At 36.1% G+C, this 16,574-nt stretch overlaps 1 protein-coding gene across 2 annotated transcripts in view; it reads right to left on the bottom strand.

Annotated features, from left to right (window-relative positions):
- Positions 1-12,785, bottom strand: part of IQUB (IQ motif and ubiquitin domain containing) — a 77,064-nt gene extending 64,279 nt beyond the window's left edge. The window contains exons 1-6 of one of the 2 annotated variants that reach the window (XM_036905605.2): positions 12,638-12,785; positions 7,752-8,173; positions 5,354-5,488; positions 2,216-2,377; positions 1,955-2,127; positions 1,637-1,792 (exon numbers count right to left, since the gene is read on the bottom strand). In XM_036905605.2, coding sequence (XP_036761500.2) covers positions 1,637-1,792; positions 1,955-2,127; positions 2,216-2,377; positions 5,354-5,488; positions 7,752-8,169 — 1,044 coding nt within the window. In that variant the 5' untranslated portion in view covers positions 8,170-8,173; positions 12,638-12,785. Of the gene's footprint in view, positions 1-1,636; positions 1,793-1,954; positions 2,128-2,215; positions 2,378-5,353; positions 5,489-7,025; positions 8,174-12,637 lie in introns of those variants that run through there. The other variant, XM_057504732.1, reaches the window with a different exon arrangement.
- Positions 12,786-16,574: the final 3,789 nt, after the last annotated feature.

Here is a 16,574-nt window from a genome sequence, read left to right on the forward strand (position 1 = left end):
ATACACTGGCATATATACAATAGGCATTTACCTCTGGGTATATACAATATTATTCTGCGCTATAAAGGAATGAAATATTGATACATGTTACAACATGGATGAGTCTTGAAAACATTATAAGTAAAAGAAGTCAGTCACAAAAGACTCTATTATATGATTCCATGTGTATGAAATATTCAGAGTAGGCAAATCAGTAGACAGAAAATGGATCAGTGGTGGCCTAAGGCAGAGAGGAGTAGAAGGAAATAGGGAGTGACTGTTATTGGGCGGAGAATTTCTTTCTAGGATGTGGTAAAGGTTGCATAACTATATAGTAAAAACCGTTGAACTGTACTCTTTAAAAAAAAAGTATACACTGTCCTGGAAATAAAGGTTTTAAATTGAAAAAAAACAACAAAATTTAAAAAATGGTACACTAGAAAATATCTATTCAACATAAAAGAAGGCAGTAAAGGAAGAACAGAGGAACAAGAGAGCTGTACAATAGAAAACAAACAGCAAAATGGCTGATATAATCCAAACTTATCAATAATTATATTAAATATAAATATATTAAACATTCCATGCAAAAGGCAGAGATTTTAAAACTGGTTAAAAACACAAGGTCCAGTTACATGTTCTCCACAAGAGATATACTTTAGAATTAAATACTCAAATAGGTTGAAAATAAAAAGATGAAAAAAGATCTTGCAAACAATAATATGAAAGAGTTGCAGTGACTATATTAACATCAGGGAAAACAGATTCACTCCTTTTGGTTTCAGCTAGCCTGGAGAGCTCCCTAGGTGATTCTCCCATTACAAGGCTTAAAGCCAAGAGACAGAGGGGCTGAGGCCAAGAGAGAGAGGTGCTAAGGCCAAGCAATGGAGAGGACAAAGCTAAAGATGGCTGAAGGTAACACACAAAGTACTGGGAAAGGAGTACTTTTCCCCTAAGGGAAAGGAAAGGAGTAGGAGTATTCAGGATTCTGGTTCCTATAATCGGGGGAGAATGGAGCCAAAGGCTCCTTTTGCTACCAGTGAAATATATAACTCACTCACAGAGATTCTCTCTCTCACCAAACTTCAATCAGGCTCCTCTGAGTTCTTTCTCAACGAGGTCTCACTCTTGGACCTCTGTGTTCATCTCAGCATTGCCTAATTTTAGCATAATTCCTGCTAATTCAGTGTAACCAAAATCCCCACCCTCAAAAACTGATCACCCCCCATATTTGATCAGGTTTCTCATCTTCCACCATCCTCCAAATGATGCCTAATCACTCTGGCCACCCTTCAGCAAAACTGTTAGGCTGGTTAACTCTTGTTAGCCAGAATACTCCCTTACCCTTGCTGTTTTCTTTTAGTAATTTTCCACCCACTGACCTCTACCCTGCCCAATACTATAAATTCCCACTTTTCTTGAGTTCAGAGTTGAGCCCAATCTCTCTTCCCTACTGCAAAACTCCATTTAGTAGTCCCTCTTGAATAAAGTCTGCCTTACCATCTTTAACAAGTATTCTGACTTACTTTTTCTTTAACAACTCTTATGTGGGCTCTTTTACAAACTATGATAGCTTAGGGAAACACACACAGACACACACAGAACAAATGGCTCATGTATTTTTTTTAATATTTACCCATAATAAAAGTAACCTTACCGCCTTTAATCTTTGAGCATGGTATTCTGCTGCTGAAAAATATTTTCCTGGTGTTACCAGTTTATCAGTCATATTTGATACATACACACCAATTTCAGTCATCTGTGTTGATGTTGTTTTTGTAGTTTGTTGGAGCTTTTTTCTCTGAAAAACTGTCTAAAATAAAAACAAAAAAATTAAAGAGCCCATTTTCATATACATTAATTTTCTTTTATTATTTTAATTGTCAAATAATTCCTTAGAAGATTTTAATTTTAAGGAAGTATACAGTACATTTGTTGATTCTGCAGCTTCAAAAACCCACTATAAAAATAGTACCTGCGTATCTCTACAAAATAAATTGAATTTTTCAGGAATCTTTTTAGGTAAAGTTTGTGTTCCAGCATTGTGATACTCTATTCCTGTGACTTTATGTCTGAATCCACCAAGGAATGGCTTGTGAAAGTCAGACTTTATAATCTCAACAGCTATCTCCTGGTACTCATGAATGCCTGAGGAGATAAAACAAAGAGTGAATGAATGAAAGCTCAACTAAAAGGGGTTTAAAATACTTCACCTAAAAGACAGTGAACAACTAACCAGTTTGTACTCTGAAAGTTATGATTTGAGAGACATCATTAAATCCACTTAGCCTTTTAATTGGATATAGATCTGGATGTGTAGAAAAGATTTCCACTTGTATAATATCCTGTGGCTTAACTCCATGTTGTATGAGAGTCTCATTATTTTTAACAACTATTCCTAAGAATGAGATAAAATTAAAACAAGTGTTATGGCAAAGAAATGACTGTAGTTCTCACTTTAAGGGGATGGAAAACATCAAAGGTGTTCATATGAACACATAATTTTTAGTAACCAGATAGAATATTAATGGTGCCCACATCTTGCCGTATGGAGAACTCCACATGGGAAAACTTAAGGTAGTACTCCTGAGCAAGAATTCAGCATTGTAAGTAAAGTAAAGCTTTAACTCTAAATCCATTAGAAGTACGAATATATAATAACTACACAACTCTACAAACATTTAAAAATAGAAATCACTTTGTACACATTGACTCTAAAAAAAGTCCCAATGGGTTATATATAAACAGAACATATTCACATTAGGGTAAACCTGATTATTTTAATACTCACTCCTCTTTCTGGTGCAGAAAAGTATATACTCAGAATTCTAAAGAATTCCTTCCTTTGCCTATTTCCATAATCAGGAACTCACATAAATTAATTCATGCCAAGGTAGACTTAAGCCTCAGTTTTGTGGTGGGAAAAGTGTGCGTCCCTTTAATTTTATGACGTATTGTTTCAACTTCTACCCCCACCCCTACTCTGACCATTGGTTTATTCTATAAATTGACTCTTATTTTCTCTATTTCAAGAAATACAAAAATGTGTATAATGTTACTAGTTGCTGTTTTGTGTCAGGGAAACTTTATTGATAGAATTTATATCAATCTTCCAATGTGTGGTCTTCTTAAATTATAATTGGAATTTGAATTGGAATATAACAAGGTTTTGTTATATTCACTCTTAGAAATATATTGGATATCACTATCTACTTTAGCTACATTCAAGAAAGCACAATTTAAAGATCTTTGAGTTTCAATTTCACATCCTCAATTCTCAATTTAAAATTAATATGGATGTTATATGAATTTTGTGATAGGTTGAATAATGGTCCCAAAATACATCCAAGTCCAGTCCTAATCCCCAGAACTTATGAATGTTACTTAAATGGCAAAAGTGACTGCAGATTTCATGAAATCAAGAATTTTGAGAAGGAAGGATTGTTTTGGATTATCCAGGTGAGCCTGAAACATGATCACAAATGTTCTTATAAAGGAAGAAATAGAAAGATTTGACTGTATAGAAGATAGTATGACGGAAGCAGAAAGAGATATGAAGGTGCTATGCTTCTGGCTTTGAAGATGGGGGAAGGGGCCATGAGCCAGTAAATATGTTAGCAACCCTAGAAGCTGGAAAAGACAAGGAAGCAAATTCTCCCCAGAACCTCCAGAGGGAGAACAGCACTACTGACACCCTGACTCTATTTGAATGGAACTGATTTAGGACTTATGGGTTCTAGAGCTGTAAGACATGAGTGTCGCTTTAAGCTATTAAGTTTGTGGTTAATTGTTACAACAGCCGTAGAAAACTAATACAGATTCCCAGGTTCTCTTCATTCCTCCACTTGTTTGTAAGTAGACTTAGTCCCACTGAAACTGAACTCCAGGTCTAGTACTAGAATAAAGAGTGTATCTTAAAGGATGGTTGACACAGAATCAAGCCCTTTACTACTGCTGCTGACATGAGCCTTTTATCCAGTGGTGATGCCTTTCTAAGAAAGGTCATGAAATGCAAAGAACAAAGAGATTCTTATGTACCACTGTCCAGCTACTCCAATCTCAAAGTGCTTTCTCTTTGAATGTTACAGTTAATGCCACCTTATAGTTAATGCCAAGCAGTTTCAAATTCCCTTTTTGAAATTATATCTATATTTAAGTTCATACTTTGCCACTTAGCTGTGTGAATTTGCATAAATCTCCCAAGCTTTAGTTTCTTTCTCTCAAAAAAAAGTTAGTAATACCTACCTCAAAGGGTTGTTGTGCAGATTAAATGTTAATGTGGTAATATAGACAGAACATTCTGTATAAGGACAGCACATAGTAGGTGCTCAATAAATCATTATCATCAATATGATCTTTATAATTGTCATTATCATTATTTTATTAATAACTATTTAGATTTTAGCTTCATTTCTCCAAACAAGCTTTAATAATTGGTTTGACTACATGAACATCTTACTATTAGAGTACATTCATTATAATAGTTTTCTAAAACTAATTTTGAAATTGAATTCTTTTTCTCTCATTGGCAAGGAGGAGGAACTTAATAAATATGGCTAACTTTTCTTACCAAAAAATATGTTCCTATTTCCTATCTTTATAAGTTAATACCATAACTTTTTAAACTAAAATATTAGGATCTGTGTAGACATATTCTACAGAAACACTTATTTAGTTATGTTAATCTTGCTAACTCTGTCACAATTACAAAAACTATATCCACTCAACACACAAGGCTAATATAAAGTGGGCTGCTCAATATTGCCCACAAAAATAAACCTGAACATCAAGGGAATGTGAATTGACCTTAATGTATAGAAGACTACCAGATAAACCATTTTTAGTCCTCCTCTTAACTCTATACATGCTCATTCATCATCTCTTTTTTCAGCCTCATTTCCTCCTGCTCTTCATATATAATCTGCATCCAGCCACGCTAAAATTCTTACCACTTCCCAAAGTCCCAGGTTTTCTCACCTCTTTGGGAATTAGTACAGTATTATTACTTTTATCAAATGAAGCTTTCTAGAATCTCCCTTTCCTTCCTCCCTGTTCTCACAGCTTTTTGTGCATATCTCCATTTAAAACATTTACCCATTGTGTGGTAACGACTGCATGAATCTTCTTCCTTACAAGGCTGCAAGAAACTTGAGAACAGGGATTTTGTTTCATGTTTCTTTATACCTTCAGTTCATCGCAAAATATTTAGAACAAAGTATGTCCTCAATAAAAATGTGTTGAATGAATGAACGCATAACCAAAATAGTGTTCAAACAGTTAGTATGTAGATATTTAGTTTAACAGATCAAAGATCTTGATTATTTACATTAAAACTAAAGAAGTAGTGATAAGTTTTGTTAGCTTCTAAGCTTACCTGAATATCTTATCTGCAGTACATCAGATGGGACTTTTAATAGGTATGAAAAATGATCCTTGAGGTGTTCAAAAATGGCGTCAATTTTAAAAGACATTATAATTTCCTGGCCCACGGGAAGAAGTATAACTTTTACTGCAGATAAAAAGAGAAAAGAATCATAGTCAAAAGTAAAGGTCAGCAACCTACATTCCACAAGCAGAGAATTGTACAACAATTTTTAATCACATAAACGTAGGTCCCTTCTGCCATGTTCCCCAACTGCACCTCCATGATGTTATTTTTCACTTTCTAAGAGAAGTGACACACATTCAGTTGCAAGCTTTTGCTTTGAAAATCAATCCGAAATCTCAAGAGTTAGTATCAAAGTCAACACTGCTCCTCCAACTCCAGCTCAAAATTCAGTTCTCTTTTCCATTCCCTATGCTATGGGATCAGTGCACAATTGGAATCTCCTCCTCATGCAGAATGCCATGAGAAATAGGAAATAAAAACTAACTGCTCTTAAAGGTGCCCAATATTTGACATATATTACTCAGATGTAAACATAGGAAATAACTGAGAATAGAAAATCAAGCATTTTCGTGTAATAAGTATTGGAGAGGGAGACCCTAAGACCTGAAGGATGTCCCCGAACTTAAAAATGTACATGCTTTGATCACATACTGGCATCAGGCATCAGTAAGTCAGTGCATATTCTTGAAGTTAAGAAAAACCAATAGGAAAATTAAAAATTTTCTTTGACCTCACAACTACAAAAGATACCTAATACTAAGTGCACTCTTCTTCCTATAATTGATGTATGTCTACAGTTGCTAAAAGGCAAAAGAGAAAATCACTGTTTATTACACTATCTGTAATAACTAACTGCAAATGTATTTTCACAAAAATGGACATTATGTGGCTCACTACCCACTCTACAGATAAAAACAAGACATTTACATATTAAAAATAAAGAAAAAATGTTATTATAAAGTGATTATCTGTTCACAAGTTACAGGAATGAAATATAGTATTTAAAAACTAATTATTTTGGGGTAAACTTTTTTTTTATATCTACAGACTAAATTCTAATGAAGATGTAACAAGTAAAATGAAGTATAGAGTGTATACAAAGGCCAAAAAAAGTTTTGTATATTTCTAGATGCCTGAGAGTGACAGTTTTCAGAAAGCTAAATGAGAATTTTCAATAATCCCAGGATGAAATTTAAGTAGGCATTGTTGATGCTGAAGTTCTTTGAGCCTGTTAAAACAATTTTTACAATTCTCTATCAACACAGAGAACACTTTCGCAGATGTTAAATTATCAGAAGGGTGTCTTAATTGTTTCATGGATCCAAAATTCTATGACTAATGTACTTTAAATTTTCATAGCAGTGACTTCCTAAGCCTTGGGAAACGGAGATGTGTTAAGGAATTCGTGAGCCTCAAGAATTGCAGGACCAAGACTTTTTAAATCACCATGTGTTTGTTACAATATCAAAGAATCACAGAAATATCAATATAATGGAGCCCAAATTTATACTGAATAATGAAATTGAGGGAAAACAGCTTTGGTTAGGTATAACTGGTCTTGATTAGTACCTTCTCCCTCCTCCTTTTCATTTGTTACTTGTATGGGCACAGCACAGAGGGGTAAACTACCTCACTGGATTCAAAAACTACATTTTACCCGGCAGACCAAGCTGGTGCTACTAAATAATGGTCCCATGTTCTCCACCCTACAGACAGAAACTCTACGGACAAAGGGGAGGAGGAACAGTCAGTTAAACACCTAAGTAGAATAGTTCTTTTATAACCACGTTGTCGCTACTCCCTCTCTGATTTGTTACCAACAAGGTAATAATAACCCTACAGGCTGTCAACATTATGTCTTGAAAATTAACCTATAATGAAAGACAACAATGATTTATCTGAAGCTAAACATAAGGTTAACATTAAGCAGAAATATGGAAGTATGTAAATGCAACAAGGTATGTGAAATGAGCACAGGGAATTAAACTAGGAAAATGGGAGTCAAGTTCCCATCTTACCTCTTAGCAGGTATATACCATTAATTCCAAAGTGGCATGCAAAAGAACTAAAATCATGCTCAAGAACTTGTCCATCATTTTCCAAGGTTCCTAAACATTTTTAAAACCTACTTTATTTGGGGAAAACAGATAGGTATCAATTTAAAGTTTAATGATGTTCATTCACTAAAGGAGAGTAGATACTGCAGAATACAGAAGTTTCACACATAATTAAGAGATTCAAGTGGTGTAGCTACAGAAGCTTGGTGATAGGGAAAGGGAAAGTAATATCAAATATAAAACAAATCTTCAAGAAAAAAAAATGAGAAAAAGTAACCGTTCTTCATGATAAGGAAAAGAAATATCCTATCTTCTCTAGGTAATACCTGTTGCTACAGCCTCCTTCATTGACATTTTCAGAGATTCCTTTGCAGCCTTTATTTTATCCATAAGTGTCACAGAATCATATGAATACTGTCTGCCTGACTTCACTGCATTATCAGACTTAGTCAGATAGTGCTTTTTAAATTTTGGAGAAAATGAAACTTGTCCGGGTGTTATAACCCCTTCTATCAGTGGTTCATCATTTGTTTCCAGACGTGAAAGGCTCTGGTCACTCTCCTCAATGAGGGTCGCACGGCCCCCAGCAGATGGCTCTACTTCAGATCCACTGCCTTCAGTTTCAGGAGACTCTGGGAGCTCTTCTGTGGGAACTGGAATATTGACAGTCTCAAAAGCATCATCACTTTCTTCTGATGCTTCAGCAACATTCTGAGCATCAAAATCTTCCCTGTGTTCGGACATTTTCCTGAGTTGAGAAAAATAAACACATTTACTACACAAAAATTTCTACACTAAAAATCAAATTCACTCCTTGCAATGTTCATAATATGCTACAATGTTGCTGATATTGTTTAAAGCATTAACTATCCTAGCAAGGGCATCAGTTAAAAACATTGGTGACTTGGTTAATAAAAACATCACAGAAAGTAAAAAATGTACTAACATACTAAAAGAGAACACAATAAATTTGAGAGAAAGCTTCTATGAAGAATACATTGAAAGATATTTTAAAATATTTTGTCATCACTTCCTTACTCAATGAACAGTATCTTGTGAAAGAAGGAATTTTTTTCTAAATATAAAACGAACACAGGATGTATGCTTCTGGCATTACAACTAATAAGAAGCTCTAAGGAACCTGGCAGCTGCACAGCAACCATATTCTAGGTAGTACACACCCTTTGTGTAGATTTGCTCTCACACTATAACAGAGTCTCTAATGACACCTGCTTCTCCCAGCAAGTATATCAACAAATAAATGTGGATTGATCCTGGCGCTGCCCAGGGTCTGTACTACAAGAACCAAGAACTTAGGCTTGGGAGGCAGTAGGACAGCAGCGAGGAGCTTGGGTCAGAGTGTGCAAGAGCAGCCCAGAGCCAGGCTGCACAGGCAGGAGGTGGATCACAGCAGTGAGGAGCAGAACAGGAGAAGCTTACCCATGAAAGCTGCCAACCAGCAAGGGGGTGTAGGGGAAGTGGCTTTGGGGCCCATTTCGATGGCAACATCAGGGGGGAGATTAAAACAGGGAACAAGCTTCAGGTGAGAAGCTGTGTTTGGCTGTGTTTGGCTGTGTTTGGCTTCCACTTTAAGTACAAATCCTAATGGAGAAGTTCCTTAGTGAAGTTCTCTGGCTACTAGATGACAAATTACAATAAAAGGGAATATCTGGAATAAAAATTTAAATATATACATTGAATTCAATGAATACACAGCATTAGAGTTCAAGGGAGAATATATTTTACACAGAATGCAGCAAAGAGATATGAAAAATATGAAAGATTAAGAGAAATGAAAAAGAGAAAAAGAGAGTTTATATTTTTCCACCAAGCATATATCTTGATGTGTGCTAAGAATGGTTTTATATTGTTAAAATAAAAACAACATGGAAATATGCAACAGAGACTGAATGTGGCCTGCAAAGCCCTTTTCAGAAAAAAGTCTGCAGCCCCTGATCTAGCATGTTAAATTGAGAGTCCTACACGGAAATAAAAACACTTGAAGAGAGAAAATATTTTAAGAGGTAATGGCTGAGAATTTTTTTAAACTGATGAAAAACATGGATCCACAGATCCAGGAAGCACAACATAAATACATGCCTAATAGGGTAAATGAAAATAACCCATAGCCACATATATTGTTATGAAATTACAGAATAACAAAGACAAAGGTCTGCAAAGCAACCAGTAATAAAGTAGGTAACATCTACTGTTTTGAACAATATTAATATGCTGACATTAACATAAAGGAAAAATAAAATAAAATTAGATTTCTCATCATAAATACTGAGGTCAAGGCAACAATGAACTAATTAAAAGAAGATAACTATCAACCTAGAATTGTGCATTCAGCAAAATTATCTTTCAAGAAAGAAAACAAACATTTACAAATAAGTTACCACCAAGATATTTGCTCTAAAGGAACTTTTAAAAGGATACACTTGAATAAAGATGGAAATGGGTCCAATGGAAATCTGAAGTGCATGAAGAAAAAGTGAACAAACTAATCATAAACATATAGGTAAACCCAGATAAATATTTCAATACAAGATAATAGTAAAAGAAAAAAAAGGAAATATTAGACAATAATAATATGTCATTGGGAAGGGAATGATGAGAATAAACTGTTCTTAAGTTTTTACACTGCTTACAAAATTGAGGGATATGATATGTTTAATCCTAGACTTTGTTAAATTAAATACACATAAATTTCAGGCACAACCAATAAAAGAACTGAAAGTTTTAAAGTTTATAGAGAGGAAAAAAAAAGTAAAATGAGAAAAAACTGAGCACTCAATCTTTAAAAAGCTCAAGAAACCTCTTTAGGCCCTCACCAACAAAAAGGTCTTCTTTTTTTGGTTATTTTCTCCCAGGCATGGTTAGAAAGAGAGTATTATAAAGAAGCTCTAACTCCATTTGCCCTTTTTGGAGAGTCTGAAGTAATGCTTTTGTTTCTATCTGGTGGGTTATCCCCCCTACAAATGGTGTCTTCTAGAAGATCGCATGTTCTAAAACATCAGCAGCAACAAAATCAAGAACTTCGGCTCTTCATAAAAACAATTAGAAGAATTAAAAGATAAATCATAGCCTGGGAGATAATTCCTTGCAAAACTCTTACGTGACAAAGGATATATATCCAGAATATATAGAGAACTCTCAAATCTAATGAGAAAAAAAGTGACAGCAAAAAAAAAAAATGAGTAAAAGATTTAAACAGAGACATCACCAAAGAATATATACAGAAGCCAAATAAGCAGGGCCAGGACTAGATAGAGACACTGCTCTGCACTTAAGAGTTATGCCCGAGAAAAAAAACGTCTCCTAAAATTTTGGACCTAGTTGCCTCAGTTGCCTCAGTCTGTAGTCCCAGACCTAAGAACAATCACATGAAAAGATGCTCAGTAACACGAATCACCAGAGAAATGCAACTTCAAATCACAATGAGATTCCATGATATACCTATTAGAATAGTTAAAAAAAAATTTTTTTTTAGCCCCACAATATCAAGTGCTAGTGAGTATGAAGACAAGTGAAGCTTTTATACCTTACTGGTGGAAATGAAAATTGGTACATATAGAACAATTGTCAGTTTTCTTATAAAATTAAACATACACTTACGGTATGACCTAATGAACTGTATCCTTTACCCAGATGGACTGAAAGACTACATTCACACAAAACCTGTACACGAAAGTTTATAAAGCCTTTTCTCTTAATACCAAAGACTAGAAACAACACAAATGTTACTTAGTTGAAGAAAGAATACACATACTATGATACATTCCTAATATGGACTACTACTCACCAATAAAAAGGATAAACTATTGCTATGCTACACACCACAGCATGGATGAAGCTCAAATGAATTATGCTAAATGAAGAAGCCAATTGTTAAGGCTATACTGACTACATGATTTACTTAAGTGAAAAAGCGAAGCTGCTGGTTCACAGCGTCTAGGGTTCCCCCAGTGAAATCTGAAGTACACTCTTCACACAGAAGGCACGGAGAGAGGGAATAAAGAGGCATACCACTCCAGGTAGGAGGCACGTTTAATAAGCAAAGGGAAAAGATACACAAAGATTATATACAAGGCTTGGCTTCAACTGCTGAAAGAATTTCTCTCTCTCTCTTACACACACACGCACACAGCCAAGATGCTCAGTAACACTAATCACCAGAGAAATGCCTCAAACGAGTTACGTACGCCACATACTGAGACCCAGATGGTCTCAATAGCACACTATTGTCTCAAGGCTCAGTCTCTCAAGTGGCTCCTAGTAAGAGTTGAAGGTACATTCCAAGCACGTGGAGAGGGTAAGAAGACTTCCACTGCCTGCTCCAGTTAGACGGTCACCCAGGGGTCACACACACACACCCTTGATGACTTCCTCCAACAAAAGCACAGACCAGTATGTACAATTTTACAGGTACAGCTACATATTGTTATATGCATGGAAGAACTCCGCAAAGGAAGTGGGTCGTGATTGGTGGAAGGCAGTTCTTCCCTGTTGTTTTGACCGTTTGAATTTTTAGATTACTTTAATGTATTAGCTATTCAAACGTAAATGTTTTCATCTCAAAGAACTACTTAAAAAGGAAAAAGCAGTTCTCTATTATGATAGCATACAAAGTCCCCCTTTTCCCAACAAAGCTCTATTTCATTGATAAATCTACGATGTTACTGTAAGTAGGACGCCAGGGACCCAGGTTTGCCTTCCACCAAACAGTTCTGTCGAGTATTCCAGTTTTTTAAGAGGAACAGCAACAAGATGGGTGGAGAGAGGAGTGAGAATGCCCGTGAGGAAAGTCGGAAGGCCCTCTATTTACTAAACACTGAAAATGAAACTGGTACCTTGGCTGGCTGGCTAACCGTTTTCAAATGCAAAATGTGGGTTACACACAGGTGTGGCTTCAATACTATCACTGTGATTAGCACTTGGAGTGGGATGTGAGGTGCACCTCCTTAGCTTGATGCTGCTTCCCAAGCCCAAATCATAGAGATGGAGCCAGAAAAGTAACCAAGAAAGATGGGATGCTTTTCAGTTTTTAAAGTAAAGGTGGAACATTTCCGAGTGACCAAGCAGTCCCCACAGCCCAGGCGGGACCAGCGCCCCGCACACAGTCCTAGCAGTCCAGCGCCGCTGTGACCATGTCAAGGCCGGTCTGAGCGTCGGGCCAGGAGGCGGCAGCCGCCAGAACTTGTGCTCCTACCTGACTAAGAAACGCAGACATACGGGTCAAAACGGTTTCTCAGGTGTCCTAGGAAGCGGCGTCCGCCCTCTCCCGAGTCTCTGTTGCCGGTCGTATCTTAGCAACGGCTCTGGCACCACCTCCTTCAGCCAGAACACCGCTCCCGCGAGAAGAGGCGGTGCTGGCGCCTGAGACACGCGGAGGAGGGAAGGGGCGGTGCCAGGGGAGTGCGAGGACGGGGAAAGGTAATGAGGCGGGGGCGGGGCTGTTACCAGGTCCCCGCCCAATTCCGACGCTGACCCCTCTCCAAGATCCGTTACCTACCCTTGTGAAACGGCACAGTTCTCCGAACTAAACACAATTCGCGCTTACAGATAAAAGAAAAATCAGGATTAGCAAAAACGTAAAAATGAAGTGAAAAGGAAGACCTTAACAAAGGAAAACAGTGGTGCGAACAGTAGCTGCCTACCCTTTTTTCTTAAAATTCAAAACGTCGCAGCCAAAGAGAAAAGGGAGAGAGGAGCTATTCCATCTTTTAAATTAGGTGAAGCTTTTATTAATCGCTGGATTTTAAAGGTATTTTTTCTATCAGTATAAATTCTTTTGAGGTTTTTATAAAAGCACATATTATTATTGGTGGAAAGGATCAATTATGTTCCTATTGCAAATGTAGTAAACTATGTGGTTTCATAATAACTAATAATTGTTATTACCAAGAACTTCACATATATTTCTAATTTAATCCTTCCTTTTTATTAAGGAAGAACTGTAATTAGTTCCATTTTACTAATGGGGAAACTAATGTTCAGAGATTTAATGGGAAAGCCAGGACTAAACCCAGTCGGACTACAGCCTCATTTTTAAACCACTCTTCTATGCTGATTAATGCCCTTTGATATTTTTTAAGGATTTAAAATTAATAAAATGAAAATTTTTGTTACATATATACAAGTCCATTCATCATCTTTAATATCTAATGTTTCTTCCTTCATACCACTCTGCTAGAACTCAATTTTCATCTCTCCAGCAACTAATGCCTGATGTCATTTGTTCAGTATTTATCCATTGTAAAATAGGTTCTCTTACATATTATCAGGTAAAATTTGCTTTAGTTTTTTAAAAAAACCAAACACATTTGAAGCCACATTTATGAAGAGCAAAGGGGGAAAGCATATTAAGAAAAACCACTAGGATTAGTCTTTTCATGGGTAAACCAGGTGTGACTGGATGTGTGCATTCAAGTTTTCCCAAACACTCCCCAACTCCTATCCCCAAAATTATGTGTCTTAAATTTACCTGTAGTGAGAACTGGTTTTAAACAATCACTTTTCTGGGTAGCCTCTTAGGGATAGAACCAGGAAATGGAGGGAAGAAACCCTGTTAGAGACTTTCAAATACTTCACAGTATTAAATGTGACTTGATATTCACTATATGTCCATATTTTTAGTCTGCTGTGGAGATGATACGTAACTCAAACTTACAATATGAGCCTAACTTACTTGGTAGGCTTCCCAGGTAGTGTATGCAGTTTGGAAAGGTTATTAGGACATCAACATTACATGCACACATATGCATATACATACATATACACACACAAATATATGGTTCGTTATACAAAATTAATATAAATACAAGCTGAAAACAAACCAATGGGAAAAAGATTCTCAATATTGTAAGTGGAAAAGTAATTTTAAAAAATCATTCTCCATTTTACTTTTCATAATAAGCCTGAATTTTCTCAGTATTTATTGCCCAAAATTTTTATTTCTCATGAAAAATCTACATTTGTCTCAGCATTTATACAAGAAACATTCCTTTTAATGTGCTTTCGTTTTTACAAAGATGCCACCTAGCGGCTTTATGAAATCAGCATTCCAAAGTATTTCCCTTTGCTACTTCAGGCTAAAATGTATTTTGATATATATGAGTTAGAATAAAATATTAGAGAATAATTTAGAAAACCGAGGACCCAAAAAGTAGGCTTTGGAAATTAATCTAAGTGGTTATATTTGACTCATACCACCAAACTTTGTTAGGAGACTAAAAATACAGCTCCATAGTTCCTTTCCTGAAACCCTAAGGGACAGACATGTTTGAAATTCAGGATTTTTCAGATTTTTGAAAGGTAATATAGGCATATAACATATATTCTGTAACACCTTCAGTTGAGAATCAAACATTAATACTGTGGCAAAATATATTCCTTTTCACATTAAAATGGGATAAAGTCCACAAATAACCTTATGTTAATTGAGGTCAGGTTTTACTTCCAAATAAGTTATGCAAAAACTTCTTTTTCAACACTTTTGGAGTCTGGAATTTAAATACAGAATTGTGGGTCTGTTTTACTCTAAGAAAAGGAATCAACCCTTCAGTCACAGAAAAAGAGAGTAAAATGAAATATCCTGCTCTAAAATAGTAATACGTATCTTTAGAAATGTCTAAATATTTTAGTTGAGGAAAAAACCAACATAACATTTGAAGATCATGAGAAATCCCAAGAATCTCTGCAATGCTCCTCATTTACAGTCATATACAGAAAGATACTAATCCATCATAAATTACATTTAAGCATAGTACAAAAAATTAGCTAATGGAAGCTGAAAACCTATTAGCAATGCATAGATAGCAAGCTCAATTTGAGTTCTACCACACATTACTAAAAAATAATTTTTAACTTTAGTTTTCTGTTTTTGTGTGATTTGCCATTCACCCTTTCCCTTACCCATTATGGAAGCATGTGTTAAAATGGCTTCATCCTCAGTCCAGATTCCTTATGTGACTTTTAAGCACCACCAACTCTCATTAGACTCATAATATGAATAAGAAACAAACTTTTGTTAAGATATTGAGATTCAGGGGTGGCCTTTGCTAATTCACTATTTTTCTCAAAATTTTCCTTCACTAACTAGAGCTTTGGTTTATTATCCCTAAATAAAGACTTTCCAATAAATTTCTCCAGTTTCCATCAATAATTTAAATCCCCTATCACATACCCACTTAGATTTCTAATGAATTCCATTCAAAATAAATCTCTTCATCCTCCTCTAAACCAAACTCCTATCTTCTCGTTTACTTTTTCTCACAAAGTATTACTATTACTGTAACACAGGCTGCAATCCCATTGAGTGTGGAGTTTTAAAGAAAATCCTGCCCCCAGATGCAAAGCAGAATGATCATGGTACGTTCAGTGATTTGCTGCTTTACTCCATACCCCAGAACACACTTGCACAGGCTTATACAAAACTTGTTTGTATAACCATGGTAGCTGCAAGCAAAAAGAAAAGGCCAATGTTAGCCTGTATGTGGGAATTTTCTTCTACAGGACATTGTTGATTTTCTTCCTTCAGAGAAAACCTAAGGGTAGCATCTGCCTTCCGGTGATTAAGAGGCTGAATATAGATGACTGGGGAAGTGGCATTCAAGTTCCAAAGTCTGCAGCAGAGAACATGGTAAGGAAGGTCCTGCAATACTGGAAGATCTTGGCTTCTGAAAATAGTGAAACTTCTCAGACTTCAAGGAAGAGTTCCTGGCTAAACGGAAGAACACAGACTACATGTAATACTATCTTGACTGCCAAAAAGGAATTAGAAGAGCTGGCCCGGTAGGAAGGTCTATTTGAAAAGCCTGCTGAAGCATCACATAGAGACTTAACTTCTGAAGGCAACACACCAAGTCTTCCCATTGTAGCAGGTTCCAAAATCAGCCTCCTAAGGATCTTGATCTCCGTTTGACAGAAGAGTGCTTTCCATTTTATCTCTATCCTAATCCAATTCTGAGGAAAAGGTTGGGGCACATAGCTAGTAACATGTGGAGCTAAGTCTTGAACCTAGACAGTCTTGCTCCAGAACTCATGCTTCTAACCATTATATTATGGAATAGAATGAAGAATGAAGGGACATAATGAAACCTGAGGCCTCGCGGGATGAGGGCTGACATTGCTGGCATTACATCCTT

This window comes from Manis pentadactyla, chromosome 7, assembly GCF_030020395.1.
Source record: "Manis pentadactyla isolate mManPen7 chromosome 7, mManPen7.hap1, whole genome shotgun sequence".
Classification (NCBI taxonomy): Eukaryota; Metazoa; Chordata; class Mammalia; order Pholidota; family Manidae; genus Manis; species Manis pentadactyla.